The sequence below is a fragment of the Eumetopias jubatus genome, unplaced genomic scaffold (assembly GCF_037043125.1).
Source record: "Eumetopias jubatus isolate StellerSeaLion01/CBP00866 unplaced genomic scaffold, mEumJub1_p1.0 scaffold_2, whole genome shotgun sequence".
Lineage (NCBI taxonomy): Eukaryota > Metazoa > Chordata > Mammalia > Carnivora > Otariidae > Eumetopias > Eumetopias jubatus.
This window is the reverse complement of record NW_028274808.1, coordinates 145,289,374-145,313,414: the sequence shown is the minus strand read 5'-3', so window position 1 is coordinate 145,313,414 and position 24,041 is coordinate 145,289,374. Positions and strand designations below refer to the sequence as shown.

Below are 24,041 nucleotides of genomic sequence, written 5' to 3'. Positions count from 1 at the left end.
AATAATATATTTTACTACATAAACATATGTAGTATGTTTTTTAATCTAAAAACACTGTAAAATTTAAGTGGGGAATTGCTAGCTAGAAATGGCATATAAAATATATGTAACAAAGGGTAAAATGTCCAATAAGAAAGCTTTTATGAACCATTAACAACAACCAAAAAAATGAATACTTCAATATGAAAAAAGACAAAAGAAATGAACGGTTCACTTAAAATACAAATTCCAAACATCTGGAACTAAAGTTCAACTTTATTAATATTTTTAAAAGTACACTTAAATAAGTTAACCATTTTTTTAAATAGTAAATTGGAAAAATTTGAAAAGTGTGGGGGGAGCTTAGTGCCTAGTATTAGCTAGACAGAAGGAACATTTTTTTATAGGATTTATTTATTTTAGAGAGAGTGAGCGGAAGGGAGGGGCAGAGGGAGAAAGAGGGAGAGAGAATCTCAAGCAGACTCCCCACTAAGCGTAGAGCCCCCATGGGGCTCAATCTCAGAATCTTGATATCAAGACCTGAGCCAAAATCAAGAGTCAGACACTTAACCAACTGAGCCACTCAGGCACCCCAACAGAAGGAATATTTTTAAGCACCCCTGGAATAAATGTGAATTAAGATCAGCATCTTAACAGACAGTAAGTAATATCTATCATGAGCAGAAAAATTATGATTTTTTTATCTATTCCCCATCCTAAGAATATTTTAGAAAATTCTAATAAGTGATAAAATATCAAAATATTACTTTAATTTCAGAAAAGTTGGAAATTTTTAAATTGTCCAACAGCAGGTGAAAGGTCAAATAAATTATACATCTCGTAACAGATCAATTAACCAATGAAAACTTATTCTTGGAAAGAGTGCTTTTTGATATGAACAAAACGTCCAGTATATCCTTAAGTGACAAAAATAATATAAACTTTTTTTAGTACAATTCTGATTTCAAACATGAGTGTTGCTTGCTAGGATATTCCCAGATCCTCATGCCTTTAGGGTTTATCCTTCTTATAATTATATAACAGAATATTAAAATTAAACTATTCTCCGGGCATCTGTCTGGCTCAGTCGTGGAGCATGCAACCCTTGGTCTCATGGTTGTGAGTTCGAGCCCCACACTGTGTGTAGAGATTACTTAAAAATAGAATCTTTAAAAAAAAATTCTGGTTGTAGTTTCAGCTAAAACCCCAAGACAGTTTTGTGGGACCACCATACAGACTTGTAAAGGAAGGTACCAAGGAACATTTATCCTCAGGTTGAAGAGATTAAAAGGCCCAGAATTACAGATCAGAAGAGAATTGAGAGAGGTTTGCTGAGGTGTGGTGAATGACACTTACAAGATGGAGAAGTGGGGGCGCTTGCCCCCAACTCGTGCTTAGAAGAGGGACTGACAAAGACCTGCAGAGAGTTTAACATATGAACCTAGTATTTCAGAGAACACAGTGAACTTGTCTCTGCCTCATGCGCAAGACGTTCAAAGTGCTAGGACCTGGCTGGCTTGTTTCTCTGACAGCAGTTGGTGGCATTGGCCAGCCTACATTCTTAGAGTCTTTCTGGACAAAAGCTATATGTGTTAACTGTGGGCCAGGGTGATTGGCCCATCTGCATGATGGTTAACACACATGCTTTATGGCAGGGTGAACAACTGGATTTCTCGAGGCTGAAGAAAGAGTCAGAAGCCAGAGATGAAATTTTCTCACATGAAGAGAACTGTTGATGAGAGATCCAAAGCAATAGTTTAGCATCTCTAAAGAGCCCAGGAAAGTGCCTACAAAAGTGAGGGTCAACTTTAAAATGCTCTCTAGTCCAAGAATACCTCACACAACCCTGGAAAGAAAAGTAGGACTTTTCCTGCCCCTTTCTACCACCCTAACCTTGTCCCCCCACAACTCTGACAAGGATGGGAACTGAGAATGTCAAGATGGCGGGGGAGATAACTGCAGAGCAAGTCAGCAAAGAGAAAAGACAAGGAGGCATCCTGTGGACATTTAAAATGTTGTTTATTATACTGGACTAGATGTACTAATTCCTATACTGTTTTTATTGTCAGGAAATGATTAGAAAATAAAACTTTTTTCAAATTTCACCTAGAGTCAAGGAAGAAATTGGCCTCAAATAATAAAATTAAAGGATCAACAGAACAGGAATATAGTTGCTTTCACACCGCATCAGACAGGCCATGCTTGTTCACTGTAGCTGTTATACACAAACTGCCTCATGTGCTTTGGAGAATCCGGCATCCAGCTCTCTCTCTCCCTCCCCCAGTATCTCCAGGAACTCTCTAGATCTATATAATGTGTTCTTGTTCCTGTCTTATTCTTTGTAGATGCTTTTTTCTCTCTGCCTTACACTAACCCCAAACATTAGAACACTTCCCTTGATATTTGACAAATAACCCCCACAAAGGCAGTTAGTGTTTAATAGACTCTTGCTGACAGTTTTGGGTTATAAGCAGGGAGTAGTTTTCTGTGTAATATAAAAGTTAGTTTGAAATTAAACGTTAGACATGGCAGATTCTAGACATTCCTTGGCCATATCCATCTCCTGGAACTTCACTCTGGTCAGTTTCTAACTCTCAAGTTGCCCACCCCCAGCTATGTTGCTTTCATACTCTTAGGAGACCCTCTTTATAGGGTTTCTGCCTCTTCCAGTTATTCGTTGTGGAACCTGGATCAGATTACTTAACATCTCCTGTCTTATCTTCTTTATATACTAAATTGGGATGCTTTCAGTAGCTACTTCACACTGGAAGATTAAACAGGTCAACACATATAAAGCAATTCATATAGTGCTCAGCACAGAATAGATATCAAAATACTCAAAATATAATAAAGTCATTAAGGTAATAATTTAAATATCATAAAGTACTTTGGATATTCTACTCATTGTTATTATGCCCTAGAGGGTGAGGTTGTATGCGAGTGGTCTCCTTCTCCTATAAAGGCAATTCCTCAAAGTATTTTTCTAAATGAAACAGTTCTTACCCCAATAGAATATGTTACTTCCTTGTAAATAGTATTATTTTTCTTTCCAGGATATTTATGTAAAAATATAAAGTAAAAACATTGGTAGGAGATCTACTAAAATATTAGATTGTGTATTTCCAGACATAAGAGTATGAAAGACTACTTAATTCTCCATGCATATTGGATTTTATAGCTAAAACCTGAATTTCTTTTTTAAAGTCAGAGATCTTACTCATTTCCGTGCTTTACTAATTGATGTCCAAAGATATAAGCAATCAAGGAGCATAATCAAAGAAGGTATGGGACATTGAGGGTGGCTTTTTAGGACCCCTCTTCCTGCATCAGATGTTCACTCTCTGGCTCAGAGTAATAGATGAGGTCTCCAAGTAAGGTTTAGTCGTATTACCGAACAGCAAAGTGAGTGTTCCAGCCATGAAATATCTCCATTTTATATCCCAGTTTTAATGGCATTTTCTAGGGAGTCAGTTCACACCGCATAAATCCAGAGATTGTGTTTACTTACTATAAGCAATATTTATCCAGGAATATCCTATTAAAAACTTTAAATAGGTGAAGGCTTATCATCCTAGCAAATATCATGACCCTACCTTGAGCTACAGTCACTATGTCCACAAGTACATTAGTCTGAATCATCAGTCTTCCTTTCTTTCCCCGGCGGCATTCTCCTGATGTCTGGGGGATTGGATTACTGGCTGGCTGCTTTAACATCTTTTACCAATTCTTTTTGACCTCAGTGTTTCTTTGCCACATATTTCTCATTGTTATTATATGTCTTACTCCATTTTCTTTAATATTTTCAATAGGGAATAGCGTTTCTAATGCCATGATGACCACCATGATTTGAAGGCCCCGTGAGGGTAGGAATAAAGCATGTTCACAGTGACTGTATCTCTATCTTGATATCATTTTGCGATCTCAAGTACTGTTTATCTTCAATTGTGCAGTTACTTGAAACTTTTTGTATGATTTGATGGAGACATTGAATTGAATATTCAAGGTTTCTAAAGTCCAATTCTCTTCCTCCCCTGGATAACCAGTTTTAACATGTTTTCTATCAATCAGGTTCAGCTCAGCTTCCTAATGCATTACCATATCCTGGGGAGCATCATTTGCTTTAAGTCTGGTTTTCATTTTAATTTTACCAGTGAAATTACTGACCCTCTAGTATTTGATTTAGCTGCAGCAGAGATTCATGCAACATTTGGCACCCCATGCTTTAGTAAACCTTACAGTATCTTTCAGGGCCATGTGTTTCTTCTTTTTTTCAGATTACAGATTAATGGGAAACCAGTTTTTTTCCAGCGAAAAGCAGTCCACTGATTTTTCTCCCAATATTGGCTATTAATCAGCACCATATCTGAGAGAGTGGCACTGGCAAAGTTCCTTCCCTCTCCAATGCTTCCAGACTGGTTTCTGGTTTTTGTTTGTTTTGCTCCAAGAGAGGGCTGGACTCTCTCCTCAGGAAACCTGGACTTCTACAAAGACTCACTCATCTTTCCTATTCAGTCCTGTCTAGGCTTTATCTCAGGGCGGTGGAAGGGACTGGGGCCAGCTCATGGGCTCCTGCTGGGTCCAGAGCCATATGAGGTTGGTCTGACTCTTACTCAGTTCACAGGTGGGTAAGACTCCCCCTCCACAGCTTTGGCCTTTGGTGCTGGATCCCACAGCTCCCACAGAAGCACTTCTGTTCACAGACAGATGCTGAATTTTAGTTGTTAAAAGGGCATGCAAAAAAGAGGGAAGTCTTATGCTTCCACGATGCTAATGTCCTATGGTGATACATTTGAAAGTGCTTTGAAAATTTAAATATTAGGCATTATTACTGACTCATAATGATTGCCAATGATTCACCCCCAGTTTGAGCATGTGCATTTGTAACATGTCTGTCCTTCCCATTTTCCCTATCTCTCCTTTTCAATTATTTTAGCAATTTGTCATAAATTGGTTACTTAATAACTATAATTCTGTTTAGTGATAATCACCAGAGTTTAGTTTAGATCATCCAACATAGATGGACGTAAATACTGCCACCTTCCTGTCTTTGAGCCCTTGTACTCTGGGGGGAAGAAAAGGAAAAAAAAGAACACAGTAAAATTAATAATAAATACTACAGTAATAGAGGCAACAGGGCAAAGCCCAAGGAGAGATGGATGTCCCAAATGGGGAGTACTGGCCATAGTTCACTTGCATGGGTCTGGTAGTCTGGGTAGCCCATGACTGGTGACAATTTATTGCAGACTTCATCACTTTAATGAGTATTTGATACAGAAATGAAGAATATAGACTCTTTTCCAGATGACCAATTCTTTAGATGATATGTATGAAACAGTACATTTAAACATCATAGGTTAGAGTCTATGGATTCTTTCTTAATTGAAATTGGGAGACATATCTATTTTAGGTAAAATAAAACCAATACTAGCCAGTGTATGACTTACTATGATTGTGAATTTATAAGAATTTAAGCTATGTCATCTGGTTTTATTCTATATAATTGAATTCAGATAATGATATGATAACACATTTTTTCCAGATTATAAAAAAAAAATCTGGAAACAGGAAAAAAGTTGAGAAATATAGAAAACACAAATATATAATAATATCCAACCAGTCCATCTCCTACTGAGTAATTCACTGTTAGTGTTTTGGCAAATACAATTACAGGAAGGAAAATTTTTAAATGACTTCCTCTCCTGATTTCTCTTTCTGAAGACACAGACACTCTTTCTAAAGATAAGAATTAGGGTCTGGACAAGTCATACTAACTTGGGTTCTAAATGGAGCTCAGGCAGTTTAACCTTTATCTGCTTCCTCCCCAGAGTGGAAGATGAAGGAACGATAAAGCCCACACCAAGCATTTTATTCATCGCATATATTTCCACGTAGAAATAATGAATATAAGACTAATTAGTGGTAAGATGGCCTACAATTCATTTATTCAACATGTAAATACTAACTTACAAAATTTAGACTTTGCTACTAAAAGACATTACACATTACACATTTTCAGTGGAATATTCTAAAACGATTGAATCATTAATATAGGCAGAGTATAAATCTGCATTCCAGAAACTGGCATGCACAAATTTCTTAGTCCTTATATTTTTTCATCTATAGAATTAATATGATGCAAGAATATACTTTAATTCTAGTCTTAAAGGTATTCAATTGAAGGGTGATTTTATTTAAAGCTTTTTAATCAACTGGATAGAACTTTTAAGTGCCCAGTGAAAAGATGCCAGATGCAAGAATACCAAAGAGCAGTTTTCCTTGGTGTATTAAATTGAGATAAGGGGATCTTCTCAGGATCAATCAGAACCTGGCTTTTCTCTGCCTCACTACCATAATACTATGGGTGATGGTATTATCCCATCCTCCATTATAGGTTAATCCAATAATCAAATAATCAAAGCTCATACATTTTTACAATTATGTATCAGGAGGAAAGAATGCTTAAATATTACACGTCCTTCCACTACTCCTCTGTAATGCATGTTTCATGTTTTCTTGCCACATAGAGTTATCAAGCCAATAATAGGAATAGTAAAATCCATTTTGGCCCCTGAAACAAAATCTGATTTTAGTTTATCAGTAATCCACTGAAAGAGGAGGAAAAGCAACATCTCCCAAAAAACTGACATGGAGGTGAAGTTGATACGCAGGAAGGTTTTGAAAACCTTGTTCCATCTCAACATTCCTCATACCCTTATCTTAACACATACACAATGCCTGCATCTCTGCTTCTGAAACATGTGGTGGCTTTCAGCTAGTGTATAAGGAAAAAGAATGTGAACATATAAAGCATTACCTCTTATGACATATTCCACCCAATATATTTTCCAGCTGTACCTGAATCTGTGGACAGATGTTTCTTAGCAGTAACTTTTAGCTACCTACAGTGTTCTCATGCGTTCTCATTTATGTTTACAGCATTTCCTTGCTTTAGATACAAATGCCTTTAAATATTTGTTGAATGCTTTTCTTTTGGATACTTTGAAATGATTTTTATCAAGCTAGCGGATATTCTGTCAGGCTGTGACAGACCCCCAGACATTCTCAGCTTGATTCTGTCTAGCAGAATACATCTAGTCTTACTCAAATCCTATTTCCTTCTCTCCAGGCCCTCACCTTATCCCACACTCACTTTCTTTTCATTTTTCATTTTTATTTGGGCTCAGGGACATTAAATATTGAAAAGCGGAGATGAGCTTTAAAAATTAGAAGGGAATAGGGAAGAATGAGGGGGGGAAATCGGAGGGGGAGACAAACCATGAGAGACGATGGACTCTGAAAAACAAACTGAGGGTTCTAGAGGGGAGAGGGGTGGGAGGATGGGTTAGCCTGGTGATGGGTATTAAAGAGGGCACGTTCTGCATGGAGCACTGGGTGTTATGAACAAACAATGAATCATGGAACACTACATCAAAAACAAATGATGTAATATATGGTGATTAACATAACACTAAAAAGATTTAAAAAAATTAGAAGGGAAGAAATAAAATGGCAAAATATTGGAGAAAAATCACTTTTTATTGGCTTGTTTTATATTTATATACTTGTTTTATAGTAACTTACCTTGTTCACTCTTCCCTGTACCTAAAACAGAGAAAACTATCCAAAGTATCTGAAATGAGTACTACATATCTTAATCTTTATTTATATTTACAAGAATAAACATGCTCCCCTTAATGATACAGATATGTGCTTGAAAGACTGGAAAATAGAGTGATAATGAGGTCACTACTGGAAACTGGGGTCTGATTATCTCACCAGTTCAAAGTCCCTGAAATTATCCCCCCCAAAAAAGGGAAGCTTTTTGGGGGGAGCTCAGTTGTGTAAGTCTACTGCCAAATTCCTTTTCCTTTAAAGGCACATATAATCTTCTGTCCAACCAATTTAGAAGGTATGCAGGAAAGAGTTAACAAGCAGGCCTGAGCCTGCTATCTTTAGAAAGGACTGCTTGCAAGGTCTGCCCTTGGTTAGAGTATAGGAACTTAAGTCTAAAACAGTTCCCTATATTGATATAAAGTGTCCATAAATGACAAGAGTGGCTTATTATACCTAATCTGTACAAACAACATTGTTCCTGCTGCACACCTACTTTCCATCAGGGAGTCTGAAATTTTGAGACTGCTAGGAGGAAGGTACCATGTGACCATTCTCCAATTAAAAACCCAGGGCACTGAGTTTCTAATGAGCTTCCCTGGTAGACAACACTTCACACATGTTGTCAAACTCATTGCAGGAGGGATTAACTCACTGTTGTGACTTCACTGAGAGAGACTCTTAGAAGCTGGTTCCCTGCAGATTTTACCTTATGTGCCTTATTAGTTGCTGATTTTGCTTTGTATCCTTTTTGTTTTTTTTTCTTTATGTTGTCTCAAAAAAATCTTTTCAACTTTTTTTACTATTCTTTTTTTATTTTATGTTAATCACCATACATTACATCATTAGTTTTTGATGTAGTGTTCCATGAGTCATTGTTTGCATATAACACCCAGTGCTCTATTCAATACGTGCCCTCTTTAATACCCATCACCAGGCTAACCCATCCCCCCCACTAGAACCCTCAGTTTGTTTCTCAGAGTCCATAGTTTCTCATGGTTTGTCTCCCCCTCCAATTCCCCCCCCTTCATTTTTCCCTTCCTACTATCTTTTTTTTTTAACATATAATGTATTATTTATTTCAGAGGTACAGGTCTGTGATTCAACAGTCTTACACAATTCACAGCGCTCACCATAGCACATACTAGCACATACCCTCCCTAATGTCTATCACCCAGTCACCCCAACCCCCACCACTCCAGCAATCCACAGTTTGTTTCCTGAGATTAAGAATTCCTGATATCAGTGAGATCATATGATACATGTCTTTTCTCTGACTTATTTCACTCAGCATAATACCCTCCAGTTCAATCCACGTCACTGCAAATGGCCGGATTTCATTCCTTTTGACGGCTGCATAATATTCCAGTGTGTGTGTGTGTGTGTGTGTGTGTGTGTGTGTATGTATGTGTGTGTGTGTGTGTGTGTGTGTGTATATACCACATCTTCTTTATCCATCTATTGATGGACATCTTGGCTCTTTACATAGTTTGGCTACTGTGGACATTGCTGCTATAAACATCGGGGTGCATGTACCCCTTTGGATCCCTACATTTGTATCTTTGGGGTAAATACCCAGTAGTGCAATTGCTGGATCACATGGTAGCTCTATTTTCAACTTTTTGAGGAACCTCCATACTATTTTCCGGAGTGGCTGCACCAGCTTGCATTCCCACCAACAGTGTAGGAGGGTTCCCCTTTCTCCACATCCCTGCCAACATCTGTAGTTTCTGACTTGTTAATTTTAGCCATTCTGACTGGTGTGAGGTGGTATCTCAATGAGGTTTTGATTTGGATTTCCCTGATGCCGAGCGATGTTGAGCACTTTTTCATGTGTCTGTTGGCCATTTGGATGTCTTCTTTAGAAAAATGTCTGTTCATGTCTTCTGCCCATTTCTTGATTGGATTATTTGTTCTTTGGGTGTTGAGTTGGGTAAGTTCTTTATACATTTTGGATACTAGCCCTTTATCTGATATGTCATGCCCAGGTTTGATGATCTACTGGAAGAATTCTTGCTATAATATTAGCTGTGAATACACTATATGCTAAGTCCTCTGAATCCTTCCAGTAAATCACCAAACCTGGGCATGTTCTTGAGGACCTCTGACACAAAAGGTTGACTGAAATGTCCACGTGAAGATATATAGATTCTAAATAAAAATATTTATTGAATACATTCTATGTGAATGGAATTATGTAAAGTGAAACCAAGGCAAGTGTGGACTTATTTTAAGAAATTCATAGTATAGTGGCTATCCATGCATATATAAAAAGAATATTCAATTAATTCACTCAAAGCAGAATAAGGAATCTATAAGAAGCTTATTTCAAAGACAGTTTTGAAGATGTAGACACATCATCTTGTTTAAATTGCCAGGAAAGCTAAAAACCTGTAAGTTAGTTAGCCTTAAAGGAACAAGTAGGTTTTGACAGGTTATGATACCTGGAGACAGGAGAAAGGGAGTTTTAAAAGGTCTCACTTAGAGTTTCCCTTGAAACTTTGCAAATGGATAGGAGGTATAATAAAGTGAAATACAGAGCATATTGAGGACATAAAAAAATAATACTTATTGTTACTTATGAAACAAAGTAGAAATTTCAATCTTCTTGGTTAAAATCCTAATAATTTGAATGCTTTATTTATAACTCTGTTCCATGCAAAATTAAAGGATTATTATAGAAGGACCATCAAAATCCCCTAGCATTTTAAAAGTGTTCTTTTTAAACTCGGGTACAGAACTTATGTTCTACCAGCTTCTAATTATGCTTTTTCTTTTCTACCTCTCCTTTGTTCAGGTCCATCATGAGTGAGAGATGGGACTCAAACTCTTCAGAAAACTGGCATGACATTTGGAGTGTCAATGACACAAAGTATCACCTATATTCAGATATCAATATCACCTATGTGGACTACTATCTTCACCAGCCTCAAGTGGCAGCAATCTTCATTATTTCCTACTTTCTGATCTTCTTCCTGTGCATGGTGGGAAATACAGTGGTTTGCTTTACTGTAATGAGGAACAAACATATGCATACAGTCACTAATCTCTTTATCTTGAACCTGGCAATAAGTGATTTACTGGTTGGCATATTTTGTATGCCTATCACGCTGCTGGACAATATCATAACAGGTATGTTGACTTGTGTACAGTGCAAGGATGATAGGAGGAAACTTCTGTCCCCTATCCCTGCACCGATGGCAGGGCCATCCATTCATTTGCAAATATTTATGGAGTTCCAAGAATTGCTCCGGGTACCTGCCCTCATAGAGTCTACATTCTGAAGGAGGAGAAAGAAAATGAGCAAATAGATATAACATAAGTAGTCAGAGGTTAATAAGAATTAGGGATAAAAAATAAAGCAGGTAACAGAGAGGGAGAGTAGAAACTCATTTTTAGGGTATTCACTGGAAGGTCATCAGAAAATGAGATCTAACATTTCTTACTAAAGACTTTGAATTTGCTTGATATAGTTCAGGGCACCTATAATGTGTTAGAATTATTGGTAATAGTATGCACTGTAAAGTTCAAGGAAGTGGTTAAGTGTGGTTTCAACTGATCCAATGTCTTCAATTTAACAGGCAGATATTGAGGCCCTCTTGTGGTTAGCTAGGGAGATTTCCAATAGTTTTTGAGGGAAGATGGAGCAGCAGTCCCAATGATTTCTCAAAAAGTGGTTGTTCATCAGTGATAATGTACGTATGCAACAAAAGTCACTTCACATTGTAGTGGTGGTTAGAGTACTACCCTAGAGTACTTCTGGCCTATATTACTACTTCTCTAGTACTACCTTATATACCCTGGAAGTGCAGGGGCACTGTATCTCCAGCTCCCAGAACCATTTTGGCGCATAGTACCTGCTTAACAAGTATTTGTTGTATTAATTAATGAACAGTATTCAAGATATTCATATTCCAAATCTGTATAAGAAAAAAAACGATGGAATGTGGGTGGGGGATGGGGTAACTGGGTGATGGGCATTCAGGAGGGCACTTGAAGTAAGGAGCACTGGGTGTTGTATGCAACTGTTGAATCACTAAATTCTACCTCTGAAGATAATAATACAGTACATGTTAATTAAACTGAATTTAAATTTAAAAAATTTTAAATGATACCATAGTTGCATATCAAAAATATTTAGAGCAGCCATGAGCCCTATTGTAGTTCTTAGCCTTTCATAGCATTATCAGTTTACTGAAGAATAAGAGGTTTCTCTTTAGACTTGACTTCTGTTTCCTTCCTTTCTCTGGAGTGGGAGCCGGGGAGAGTTTAAGAGTGCCTCTTTTAGCATCTGTACTCATAGATTCTGCATTTTTGTGAGGTCTAGCATTAAAAAAATATTTATCGAGAATGTACATTTTTAAGATACTGTGCTAGGCAAAAAGAATGAAAGAATTGATTTAAATTATTGTTATTGCTCTCAAGAAACTTATTTTGCCAGTAAGAAATGCTCTCAGTATCTCCCTCCTATAAGTATTTATAATGAAATTATTATCTCAACTTTTCCATACACATTATTACCCTTCCTTACCCCTGATTCCCATTTGCGGGAGGCAGCCACATTCAGCATGTTGCCTTTATTTTCTGTAGTTACTCTCCTATTTCTAAGCAACCTGTTTCCATTATTATGTATTATCTTCACACGTGGGAGATGTACTTTGGTTGTCTTAATCCTCTCCTACCACAAGAGGAAGTGTCCCTCACCAGACTCCACTGAAATGATACACAGCAAAAGAACATAAATCCATAGAAACTGTCAGATACTGCTGAGTGTGAAGTTGGGAAAGCAGGATTAGCGGGAATCATGTACAAATGCAATCAGATGCATTTATATAGACATACAAATACACATTCACACTCTTTCCCAATGTAATGATAATTTTTTGTTGTCAGTATGCAGAGAATACATTCCTATTGTTTCATGTAGCTTAGCCCTGCTGAGGCATGTTGAGTGCTAGGGCATCAATTTCTTTCTTATAAAATGTTTTCTTGGATTTAATAAGGGCATCGTGTTTTGATTTACTTAGTTTGGGGTACGTATATTTAAGTAATATATTCTCAAATTGTCTTCCAGGAGTGTTAATTTCTTGTAAATACCTTCAAACATATCAGGCAACATGTGAATTGCATCTTTTTTCTAGATATTCCCCCCCCTGCCCCAGCTATGCTCTCTACCCTATGGTCCCTATTCAGACATTTTGCTCTTCAGGCAAGGAGCTCAGCAGCTACTGCTCTGGGATGTCCCTTCACTGAGAACCTAACGATTCTCTTCACCTCTCTTAGTGCTTGATCCCCTGTTTTCTGGAGGCATGTCTTCTTTCTTGGTTTATTTGTCTATCACTTTCCTGAGAAAGTGTGCATTAAGATTAAAAAAAAATTTGAGATCTGGTTGTCTGTAATTATCATTATTCTGCCCTCATATTTGATTTATAGTTAGCTGTATAAAGTATTCAAGACTGGACATTTTAACAGAGATGTCTCTATTGTTACTGCTGAGAAACCTGATACTACTGCTAAAAAATCTAAATGACATTACACTCTTGCTTTTATCCTGATTTGCATTTTGTTTTTTCTCCTGAAAACTCCTGGAACTTCTCTTTATCTTTAGTGTTCTGAATTTCAGGCAATTATGCCTTGGAAAAGTCTTGTTATTTTTCATTTATTGTGTTGGAGACAAACCAGGTACTTCCATTCAAAAATAGAATGCTTCTTAATCCTGGGGAATTTTCTTGTATAATTCTCTTCCATTTTACTTTTTTCAATTCCTATTAGATAGTGGAGGTTCTGGCTTGCCGTTTTTTTAAATCTTTTTCATTTTCTGTCCTTATTCCATTTTCAAAGATTTTCTCAATTTTCTAGACATATTGAGTTCTACATTTGTCATATTTTAAATTCTTTGAGCTATTTTTATTTTCTGCATGTTTCTTATACTGTCATGCACATTTCATGGATAAAATTTGTTGTATCTGAGGTTTATTTTTTGTTTTTATTTTAATTCCAGTTAGTTGTTATATTACTTTCAGGTGTACAATATAGTGATTCAAAAATTACACACATTACCTGGTGCTCATCATGCCAAGTGCACTCCTTAATCCCCATCACTTACTTAACTCATCCTCCTACCCACCTCCCCTCTGATGACCATCAGTTTGTTCTCTATAGTTAAGACCCTGTTTCTTGGTTTGTTTTTTTTTCCTATGCTTGTTTGTTTTGTTTCTTAAATTCCACATAGGAGTGAAATCATATGGTATTTGTCTTTTTCTGACAGGCTTACTTCACTTAGCATGATACTCTCTAGGTCCACCCATGTAGTTGCAAATGGCAAGATTTCTTTTTTTTTTTTGTGGCTGAATAATATTCAGCCTTTGCATGTACACACACACATATATATACACACATCTGTGTGTGTGTGTGTATATATATGTGTGTGTATATATATATATACACACACATATACCACATTGCGTCTACATACATAGACATACCACATCGCAGATATATATATACACACACACACACACCACATCTTCTTTATCTATCTATCATCTATCTATCTATATACCACATCTTGTTTATCCATTCATCAATCAGTGGACACGTGGGCTGTTTTCCTGATGGTAAGTGCTGATGAGCATCTTTCATGCGCCTATTGGCCTCCTGTATGTTGTCATTGGAGAAATGTCTGTTCATGTCTTCTGCCCATTTTTTAATGGGGTTATTTGGTTTGGGGGTGTTAAGCTGTTTATCTTCTCCCGTCACATAGGTTGCCTTTTAGTTTTGTTGATTGTTTCCTTCGCTGTGCCAAAGCTTTCTATTTTGATAAAGTCCCAATAGTTTATTTTTGTGTTTCCTTTGCCTCAGGAGACATATCTAGAAAAAAGTTGCTATGATGTCGGAGAAATTACTGCCTGTGTTCTCTTCTAGGATTGTTATGGTTTCAAGTCTTTAATACATTTCAAGTTTATTTCTGTGTATGGTATAAGAAAGTGGCCCAGTTTTCCCAACACTATTTGTTGAAGAGACTGTCTTTTTCCCACTGGATATTCTTTCCTGCTTTGTTGAAGATTAACTGGCTATATAATTGTGGGTTTATTTTTGGGTTTTCTATTTTGTTTCATTGATCTGTGTGTCTAATTTTCTGCCAGTACAATACTGTTTTGATTACTACAGCTTTGTAATATAACTTGAAGTCCAGAATTGTGATGCCTCCAGCTTTTTCTTTTTCAAGATTGCTTTGGTTATTTGGGGTCTTTTGTGGTTCCATACAAATTTTAGGATTGTTTGTTCTAGTTCTGTGAAAAGTGCTCTTTGTATTTTTATAGGCATTGGGAGTATAAACATTTTCACAATATTCGTTTTTCCAATCCATGAGCATGAAATGTCTTTCCATTTCTTTGTGTCCTCTTCAGATTCTTTCATCAGTGTTTTATGGTTTCCAGAGTACAGGTCTTTCACCTCTTTGGTTAGGTTTCTTCCTAGGTATCTTATTTGTGGTGCAATTTTAAATGGGATTGTTTTCTTAATTTTTCTTTCTGCTGCTTCATTACTAGTATATAGAAATGCAACAGATTTCTGTACATTGATTTTGTATCCTTTACTGAATTCGTGTATCAGTCCTAGCAGTTTTTTGGCGGAGTCTTTCAGATTTTCAGTATAGAGCATCAGGTCATCTGCAAATAGTGAAAGTTTTACTTCTTCCTTACTGATTTGGATGCCTTTTACTTCTTTTTCTTGTCTGATTGCTGTGGCTAGGACTTATGGTACTATGTTGAAAAAAAGTGGTGAGGGTGGACATCCTTCTCTATACATCTGGCTCTTTTCATCTACTTGATTCATACTGGTTTTCTGTTAAGTTTCTTTTTTCCTATTTGTTATAGTCACTTCTATATTTGAGGTTTCCCTTATGTCAATTGCTACTTAGCTGCTTGTGTTTCAAAGTGAGACACAGTGTGGCTGTCTTGGACCTCTGCCTGCCTTAGGTTTGAGGTTTGGCCCACTCTCAGCTTCTTTAGTTTGCGCCACTCGCTGGGAAATCCACGACTGTCAAAATCTGCACATCAGTGTTCTTGGAAGGATCACATTCCCCAGAAGGAAATTCTCTGATCTATTGCTAGAGGAATCATAAGACTGGCTGCTGCATTCCAGAGCTCAGTGGGTCCCTGGGCAACAGAACTGAGTGCAGAGTATATATTTTTACTTAATCCTTGTGCATCATTGTGGTACCCACTCCTAGTGAGTCAGAGTCTAGAGCCCCTTTGCTTCCACCTCCTCAGAGAGTAACTTCCATCCTTCTGCTGGCCAGGGGAAAAGCAAGTGGCATCTGATTACATTTATTCATAATTCAGCCCCATTGTCTTATTTTCCCAGCTTCACATTCTTTCTATTTGAGTTTTCTTTTCCCTAGTGCTTTCATTTTAGTGGAATTTAGTGAGGGAGGTGAGATAAATCATATGCTTTTTTTTTTGACCAAAGGCTATTCACACTCCTTTTTGCTTTTTTTGTTTAATATTGTAACAGCCAAATAATTTTAGGACTGGGAAAACATGCTCTCTCTTGGTTTCTATTCAGTAGAGTAACTCAAGCATCTATTTTAAAATGGTCTGGATAGATGACAAAATATTTTCTTTTAGATATGCTTGGATTATTTAGATTTTGGGGGAATATTTTAAATTAGGTAAAAATAGGGGCACCTGACTCAGTTGGTTAAGCATCTGCCTTCAGCTCAGGTCACTATCCCAGGGTCCTGGGATCGAGTCCCATGTCGGGGGCTTCCTGCTCAGTGGGGAGCCTGCTTCTCACTCTCCCTCTGTCTGCCACTCTCTCTCTCTCTGTCAAATAAATAAATAAAATCTAAAAAAAAAATAGGTAAAAATAAATTGCATGATCTTTTAAAAAAAAAGAATGTTGCCTATTCCTCAGATTTTTAAATTTTATCTTTTGGGAAACTAGAATAGTTGCTTATTTTCCTATAATAGCAGATGGGTGGTTATTTCCTTTATAAACATTTCAGTAAATGAGGTTTGATTAGAAAGTAATTCAAATAGACTACTTTTGTAAAGTGCTCTTGATTCTCAAAGTATGTTTTAGTCAGCTCAGGCTGCTATAACAAAATACCATAGACTAGGTGGCTTAAACAACAGATATTTATTTTCTCACTATTTCAGAGGCAAGAAGTCTGACATCAGGGTGATACATGGTCAGGTTGTTGGTGAGGGTCCTTTTTTTGGTTTGTAGACAGCCGCCTTCTTGCTGTGTGCTCGCATGGACTTTCCTCAATGCATGTTCATGGAAAGGAAAGCTCTCTCTCTTCTAATGGCACTAATCCCATCATGTAGGTACCACCCTTGTGGCACTATCTAAAAATATTTATTTTCCAGAGGCCCCTCCTCCAAATACACTAGGGCTTAAGGCTTCAATATATGCATCTGAACGGGGAAGGGGCACAAACATTCACTCTATAACAATGTACCTCTGAGGTAAATTGTCTCATTACATTATATATGAATAAATTCTAATCTTATTTATTCTACATGTACCTCCTGTTCCTCATAATTTATGGGGTATATTTCCAAATTATAAAACCAATATTCTTCCTGTCTTATTCATTTAAAGGGCTTTATTGCATAAGGGTTAATGGTTTAGGCTCTGGAACCATACAGCTGGGGTTGAAATCCTAAATATGCTAACTAGCTGTGGCAAGGTATGTGATATTTGTGTATTTATTACTTATTCTATATCATGAGGAGGAGAATAAAGCCTTCAAAAGCCTTGGGGAATTAGATAAATTAATAGATACAAAGCACTTACTACAGTGCCTAGAAGTTATAACTGACATTAGTAGTAGTATATTAAAAAGTTATAATTAAGTTCTGACATTAGTAGTAGTATACTAAAAATAGAGCTCTGGAGATATTAATGAAAATAATGGAAAACAATGACTGTTCCCTGGACATCATTTAGGAAATAGTTGCATCAGTTTTGATTTCATGCTTTTCTGTTCATATTTTTGGTGAAATTTAAAAAAAAATATATATGATCTATTCAAAGACTGTTTCATATCCCTTTCAGGATGGCCCTTTGGAAGCACAGTGTGCAAGATCAGTGGATTCATCCAAGGAATATCAGTCGCAGCTTCAGTCTTTACTTTGGTTGCGATAGCTGTGGATAGGTAAGTCGGTACCAAAATCTGAATCTAGTGAAAACTGTATAATCTATTAAATTTGGTTATATCTGCCCAAAATTATATTTATAATATCTACTCTTTTAAGAGCATGGCATATATCTGCTAAAGGTTTAGTAATAAACTAAAACTATTAAAATTTCCATTTTTTAAATTAAATAATTAGGGATGACATGTGTCTTAGTTTGTACTGCTGTCACAAGATGCCAGAGAGTGTGTCTGAAACAACAGAAATTTGTTTCTCACAGTTCTGGAGGCTGGGCTGTCCAAGGTCAGGATGCCAGGAGCTTCTGTGTCTGGTGAGAGACCTTTTCCTGGTTTTGCAAAAGGCCATCTTCTCTGTGGAACCAGGAGCTCTAGTCTCCTCTTTTTACACTAATCCCATCCTGGGGACACCACCCTCTTGATCTCATCTGAACCGAATTACCTCCATCTACCATTTGAAACCCTAACCCTTATTCGAGGAATGAATTTTGGGGGGACACAAACATAAAGTCCATACCATCATAGTTATACTGTTTTTCACTAGAACCTTCAATTTTCTAATGGTGGAAATGTGGTGAAATAAACCTGAAATTTTATCCAGATTTTAAGAGAAAATGTACTAATACATTCATTTACACATAGTGTTGAGGTGTGCCTGTACTGGGCATATATCATCTAAAACATATCAGACAGGGGGCACCTGGGTGACTCAGATGTTAGGTGTCTGCCTTCAGCTCAGATCACAATCTCCAGGTCCTAGGATTGAGCCCCACGTCGGGCTCTCTGTTCAGCAGGGAGTCTGCCTCTTCCCCTGCTTGTGCTGTTTCTCAAATGAATAAATACAATCTTAAAAAATAAAACAAATTAGACAAAGTGCTACCTAAAGAAGCCCACACTCTGGCAGAGGTAGACAGACACATTAACAAATACTTACAAATAATACTCTCTAACATAACAACTGTACAAAGGAGAAAGTGATCAAGTTACCTCTCAGGACAGAGAGTGTTGGGTTCACCTCCTGATCCCTCAAGATTTAGAAATTAACCTTGAGAAGAAACAGAGGAAAGAGCATCTCTTAAGACAGGGATATATATATAGGGCACTTGAAATAGGAGGATATTTATCAAGAGAAGTGCAGAGAGGCAGGCCAGCTAGAACATGGGAGGGTGGAATGGCACATTAGGTGTGACCACCCGTAGGTTTTCTATGGGCCTGTCTTCCATTCGTCCTGAAGACAGCAGGGAGCTACTGAAGTCTTTTATACGGGGGAAATAATGACTAGATTTTCAATTTAGAAAAACAGAAAGGGTTTGGAGTTGTGTAAGATTGGAGAAAGGAAGAACAGTTAAACTTCTGTAACAACCTAGATGGGAGAGGATGTAAGGCAATGGCAATTAAGAGAGATTTGAGAGGGAAACCGAACCATGACCCCAAAATATGTAAAATGCTATATAGAATTGTTGACATCAAAAAACAACTTGGTAGATTCTATTTTCAATATTAATCTAAGAACCTATCTTATAGATCTAGCTTTTTGGTTTCCATATAAAGAGAACAGAATTTACAATATATGCTAACCAACAAATGCCAAAGATAGCTTTTTACATTAAAATTTGGGAGCTAATTATTTCCAAATTTACTACATCCTGTTACTACTAATTTTTTGCATACTAATTTATACTAGTAAATAATGCTACTACTAAATTATTTTGTTATGAATGTTTGTAATACTATTACAATTATTTGTTATCTCTACTGTGAATAAAAAAACTAATATCCTTTGCATTTTCTACTTGAATCTTGAGCTTATCAGGTTTACTTGCACATTGCATTTAGCATTAAATATCCCTAAATTTCTCTTTCACTGTTTCTAGGATGACTCCTAAACAGAGATTTCATTTTAAAAAGGTTAAAACAATAAGTATATTGTGCTATATTTATTCAATGGATAACTGTATGCTGGCTAAAATCAATTAACTAGGTCAATGTATATCAAAATGCATAAATTTCAAAAGCATACAATCTCAAAGCTATAAATTGATACATATAATATGGTGCCATAATATAGAATTTAAAATGTTATAAATGCGGACTAATACTGTCAAAGCATAAAAATACCGACAGGAAGGATATATAGCAACTTTAGGATTTCTGAGGAAAATGGAATAGGATTAGGATTGCATAGCGCTACCAAAAAAATTTCATCTGTATCTGTCACATTTTAGGTCTTTTAAAAAGTGATGAAACTACGGTCCCCTGCCGTGACATACCCTTTGCTCTCTGCCTTCACATCCATGTATCATTTCTCTATATTTCAGTTATCTATTGCAATATAACAAGTCACCTCCCAAGACAAACCACTTAGTGGCTCATGATGCTCATGAATCTATAATGAGGGAAGCTTCACTGATTGGAAACATATACCCTGTCTCTGCTCCACTTGGCATCAGAGAGGGAGTTCTAAGGCCAGGAATGCAGCCTTCCCCTTATGTTGGTGCCCAGACTGGGAAGCCTTGAACAGCTAGGAGATAGAACTGGGGCTTCCCAAGCACTACATGGGCTCCACTGCATGGCAGCTTCAAGGTAGCTGAACTTCTCATATCAGTCCAAGGCATGTGTGTCCTAAGAGAGTGTGCCAGTGAAAGTCATGCAGTGTCCCTTCTGCATCCTATTCATTAAGTGAGTCACATAGTGCATTCAATGGACTTTGGAAAGCATGTTCAAGAATTTAGACCTGTTTTAAAACCACCACACCTTCATCTCTCTCTGAACTACTGGCACCAAAATGCCTTTCTCAGGGTCTCTTCTACAAAAAAATCTCCCAAACCTATTTCTCCAGATGAAGTTTTTCTCCTAAATTTCATATCTATGCTTCTGAATAACTTCACCTGAACATCCAACAACAACCACCTCAAAATAAACAGACCCAGAATTGAACTTTCTTCACTACCAGTCCTCCACAAAAAAACTAAACGAAAAGCTCTTTTTCCCATTTTCCCCAGTCAGGGAATGGCAGGATCACATATCCAATCTAAGTGAAAATCTTGAGATTTATCCTTGAACCTTCCTCTTCTCTCCAACTTCTTTCTAGTCACTCTTCAAACCCCATCAATTCTGGTTGCTCACTGGTCCTGAACAAGGCACCATCCCCCATTGCTTGAGATAGAATACTGAGATTTTTTTTTTCCCCTAACTGGTTGTCATGATTAATTTTACATGTGAACTTGACTGTGTCATGGGGAGCCCAGATATTTGATCAAACATTATTCTGGGTGTGCCTGGCGAGACTAACATTTGAATCAATAGGCTGAGTAAAAGATTGCCCTCCCTAATCTGGGTGGCCCTTATTCAGTCAGCTGAAGGCCCAAATACAAACAAAAAGGCTGACCTTCCTGCAAGTAAGAGAGCATTCCTCCTGCCTGACTTTTTGAGCTGAGGCATCAGTCTTTTTCTTTCTTCCAACTCGAACTACCTTAGCTCTTCTGGGGTTTGAGCCTGATGGCTTTTAGAGTGTAACTTATATCCATGGCTGTCCTGTTCTCAAGCCTTCGGATATGAACTGGAACTATACCATTGGCTCTCCTGTGTCTCCATTTTGCCAACTGCAGATCTTGGGACTTCTCAACTTCCATAACCGCATGAGCCAATCCCTTAAAATAAATATCTTTCTATATACTTACACATACTGTTGGCTCTGTTTCCCTAGAGAACCCTGACTAATGCAGTGGCCAAGTCTAAACTCTAGCATGATTTTAGCATAATTACACAATATTTTCATTGACTATTTCCTGGCAGAGAGCATTTTCTTCATGTTCATCTTTGTCTCTTTGAATATATCTATGTATTTGTTGAATAAATGAAAAAATATGTGAAGCCCCAATAGTTGGTTTACAAAAAGAACAAGATACCTAGAATTGTGCCTATGAAGTTACCCATAATTTAAGGATGAGTAGATGGGGAGACTCATTAATTAGAAGACTAAAAGAAAATTTGGAGGTTAAGACAGCAGACTTTACACATGAAATAAAGGACAACAGAGCAATCAATGTTCAAGTTAATTAGTATATGAAGAGTTGTCAGATAAATTAATATGGAGTTGGGCGCCTGGGTGGCTCAGTTGGTTAAGCGACTGCCTTCGGCTCAGGTCATGATCCTGGAGTCCAGGGATCGAGTCCCGCATCGGGCTCCCTGCTCAGCAGGGAGTCTGCTTCTCCCTCTGACCCTCCCCCCTCTCATGTGCTCTCTCTCTCTCATTCTCGCTCTCTCAAATAAATAAATAAAATCTTTAAAAAAAATTAATATGGAGTTGCTGCTGAGCCACTAAAAGCTTTGTTTTCTTACCTGCAGATCTGGAAAGTAATAATTTTCATATTTCCACTTTACAGAGTCATTACAAAAACCAAAGATTAAATAGGTGATAGTACTTTGGAAAATATAGTATTCTATAGATGTATATGGTATGATTATAATTATCATAGCGAGTATGAATAATAATGCCAAGACTCGCAATAGCAAAATTGCAGTTAAATGAAATCAGGGTTATGCTATGTACTGACATTGAATTTCCATGCTCATCAGAGGACATAGAACTTCTGGAAGGCATGAAATCAGAACTCATAATGGAAACTCTCAGACTGTTATAGCTGTGAATCAAGCCACCAAAACACTTACTGGCCTAAAACAAAAATGCTTAAACATTTGTCATGATTCTATGGTTTGGTTGGGTGCCTCTGTGCCATCACTCAGGCTTCTATTTATGTCATGCTTGCTAATGTTCAATTGGCCAAGCACAAAGATGACATGGGAAGGGAGCACAATAGGTCATGAAGGAGAGTTTAACAATATGGACTCTGGAGCCAAACTACCTGTGTTAAAATTATGTGTAGTTGTGGGCAAGATTTTTTTACTTTTTCTAAGCCTATTTTGCCATCTTTTAAGTGGGGAAGTTTAAAAAGAGTCTGGAACAGAATACTAAATATTCATGTTCAATATCTGCTAGTTACCATGGTCACCTATTATTAATAGTGACTAATATAGTGTCTGATACTCAACTTATTCATATTTTGACTTGAAATTTGTATCAGTCACAAAAAATATCAATGCATGCTTCTCTATTGCTAATGGTAACTTTATGTTTTTGAGGGGAACATGAGTGGGAGAATTAAGTTTAATTCACAACTTGGTCAGAAGGTATAAGGCAGTGCTCCACTGATACTTACCTTTAACTGCAGGTTCTGGTGCATTGTCTACCCTTTTAAACCAAAGTTCACTATCAAGACAGCATTTGTCATTATTGTGATCATCTGGGTCCTGGCCATTGTCATTATGTCCCCATCTGCAATAATGTTACATGTACAAGAAGAAAAATATTACCAAGTGAAACTCAACTCCCAGAATAAAACCAGTCCAGTCTACTGGTGCCGGGAAGACTGGCCAAATCAGGAAATGAGGAAGATCTACACCACCGTGCTATTTGCCAACATCTACCTGGTTCCCCTGTCCCTCATTGTCATCATGTATGGAAGGATTGGAATTTCACTCTTCAAGATGACAGTGCCCCACACAGGCAAACAGAACCAGGAACAGTGGCACATGGTGTCCAAGAAGAAGCAGAAGGTCATTAAAATGCTCCTGATCGTGGCCCTGCTTTTTATTCTCTCCTGGCTGCCTCTGTGGACACTGATGATGCTCTCAGACTACGCTGACCTGTCTCCAAATGAACTACGGGTCATCAATATCTACATCTACCCTTTTGCACACTGGCTGGCCTTTTGCAACAGCAGCGTCAATCCCATCATTTATGGTTTCTTCAATGAGAATTTTCACCGTGCTTTCCAAGATGCTTTTCACCTCCAGCTCTGCCAAAAAAGAGCAAGACCCAAGGAAACCTACACCCTAAGAGCTAAAGACAATGTGATTATAAATACGTCTCATCAGTTAGCCCAGGTACCTACCGTTCAAAATTCACATGAGGAAAATTTGCCTTGTAGGAAAAGTGCTGAAAAACCCAAACAAGAATTGATGATGGAAGAATTAGGGGAAGCTATCCACAGCAATGAGATTTTAAAAGAGCTGGTATGATGATTTTAACTATACTGTGTGTTATATATGGAAATACTCTTGCTTTAACTTTGTACTTCAATTGTTTCTGAGAATGTTCTAAAGAAAACATGTACTGAAAGACCTCTATGAACAGAAATGAAAAAAAAGCTGTCTTATGTTCATATTCAATCTTATGGTATATAAAATATATAGATACATACAACTTTGCCTGGATAAATCCATT

General features: G+C 37.3%; 1 protein-coding gene across 1 annotated transcript; it reads left to right on the top strand.

Annotated features, from left to right (window-relative positions):
- The first annotated feature begins 10,394 nt into the window (after window positions 1-10,394).
- On the top strand, window positions 10,395-23,836 carry NPFFR2 (neuropeptide FF receptor 2). The gene is made up of 3 exons (XM_028100578.2): window positions 10,395-10,722; window positions 17,659-17,758; window positions 22,987-23,836. Exons 1-3 carry the CDS (start codon window positions 10,395-10,397, stop codon window positions 23,834-23,836), a joined length of 1,278 nt encoding a protein of 425 aa, XP_027956379.2.
- Window positions 23,837-24,041: the final 205 nt, after the last annotated feature.

Excerpts from the sequence above, each read along its gene's own strand:
- NPFFR2 (XM_028100578.2), top strand. The coding sequence starts at position 10,395 with ATGAGTGAGAGATGGGACTCAAACTCTTCAGAAAACTGGCATGACATT. Across the intron at positions 10,723-17,658 it reads GCTGGACAATATCATAACAG|GATGGCCCTTTGGAAGCACA; the intron begins GTATGTTGACTT and ends TATCCCTTTCAG. Across the intron at positions 17,759-22,986 it reads GTTGCGATAGCTGTGGATAG|GTTCTGGTGCATTGTCTACC; the intron begins GTAAGTCGGTAC and ends CTTTAACTGCAG.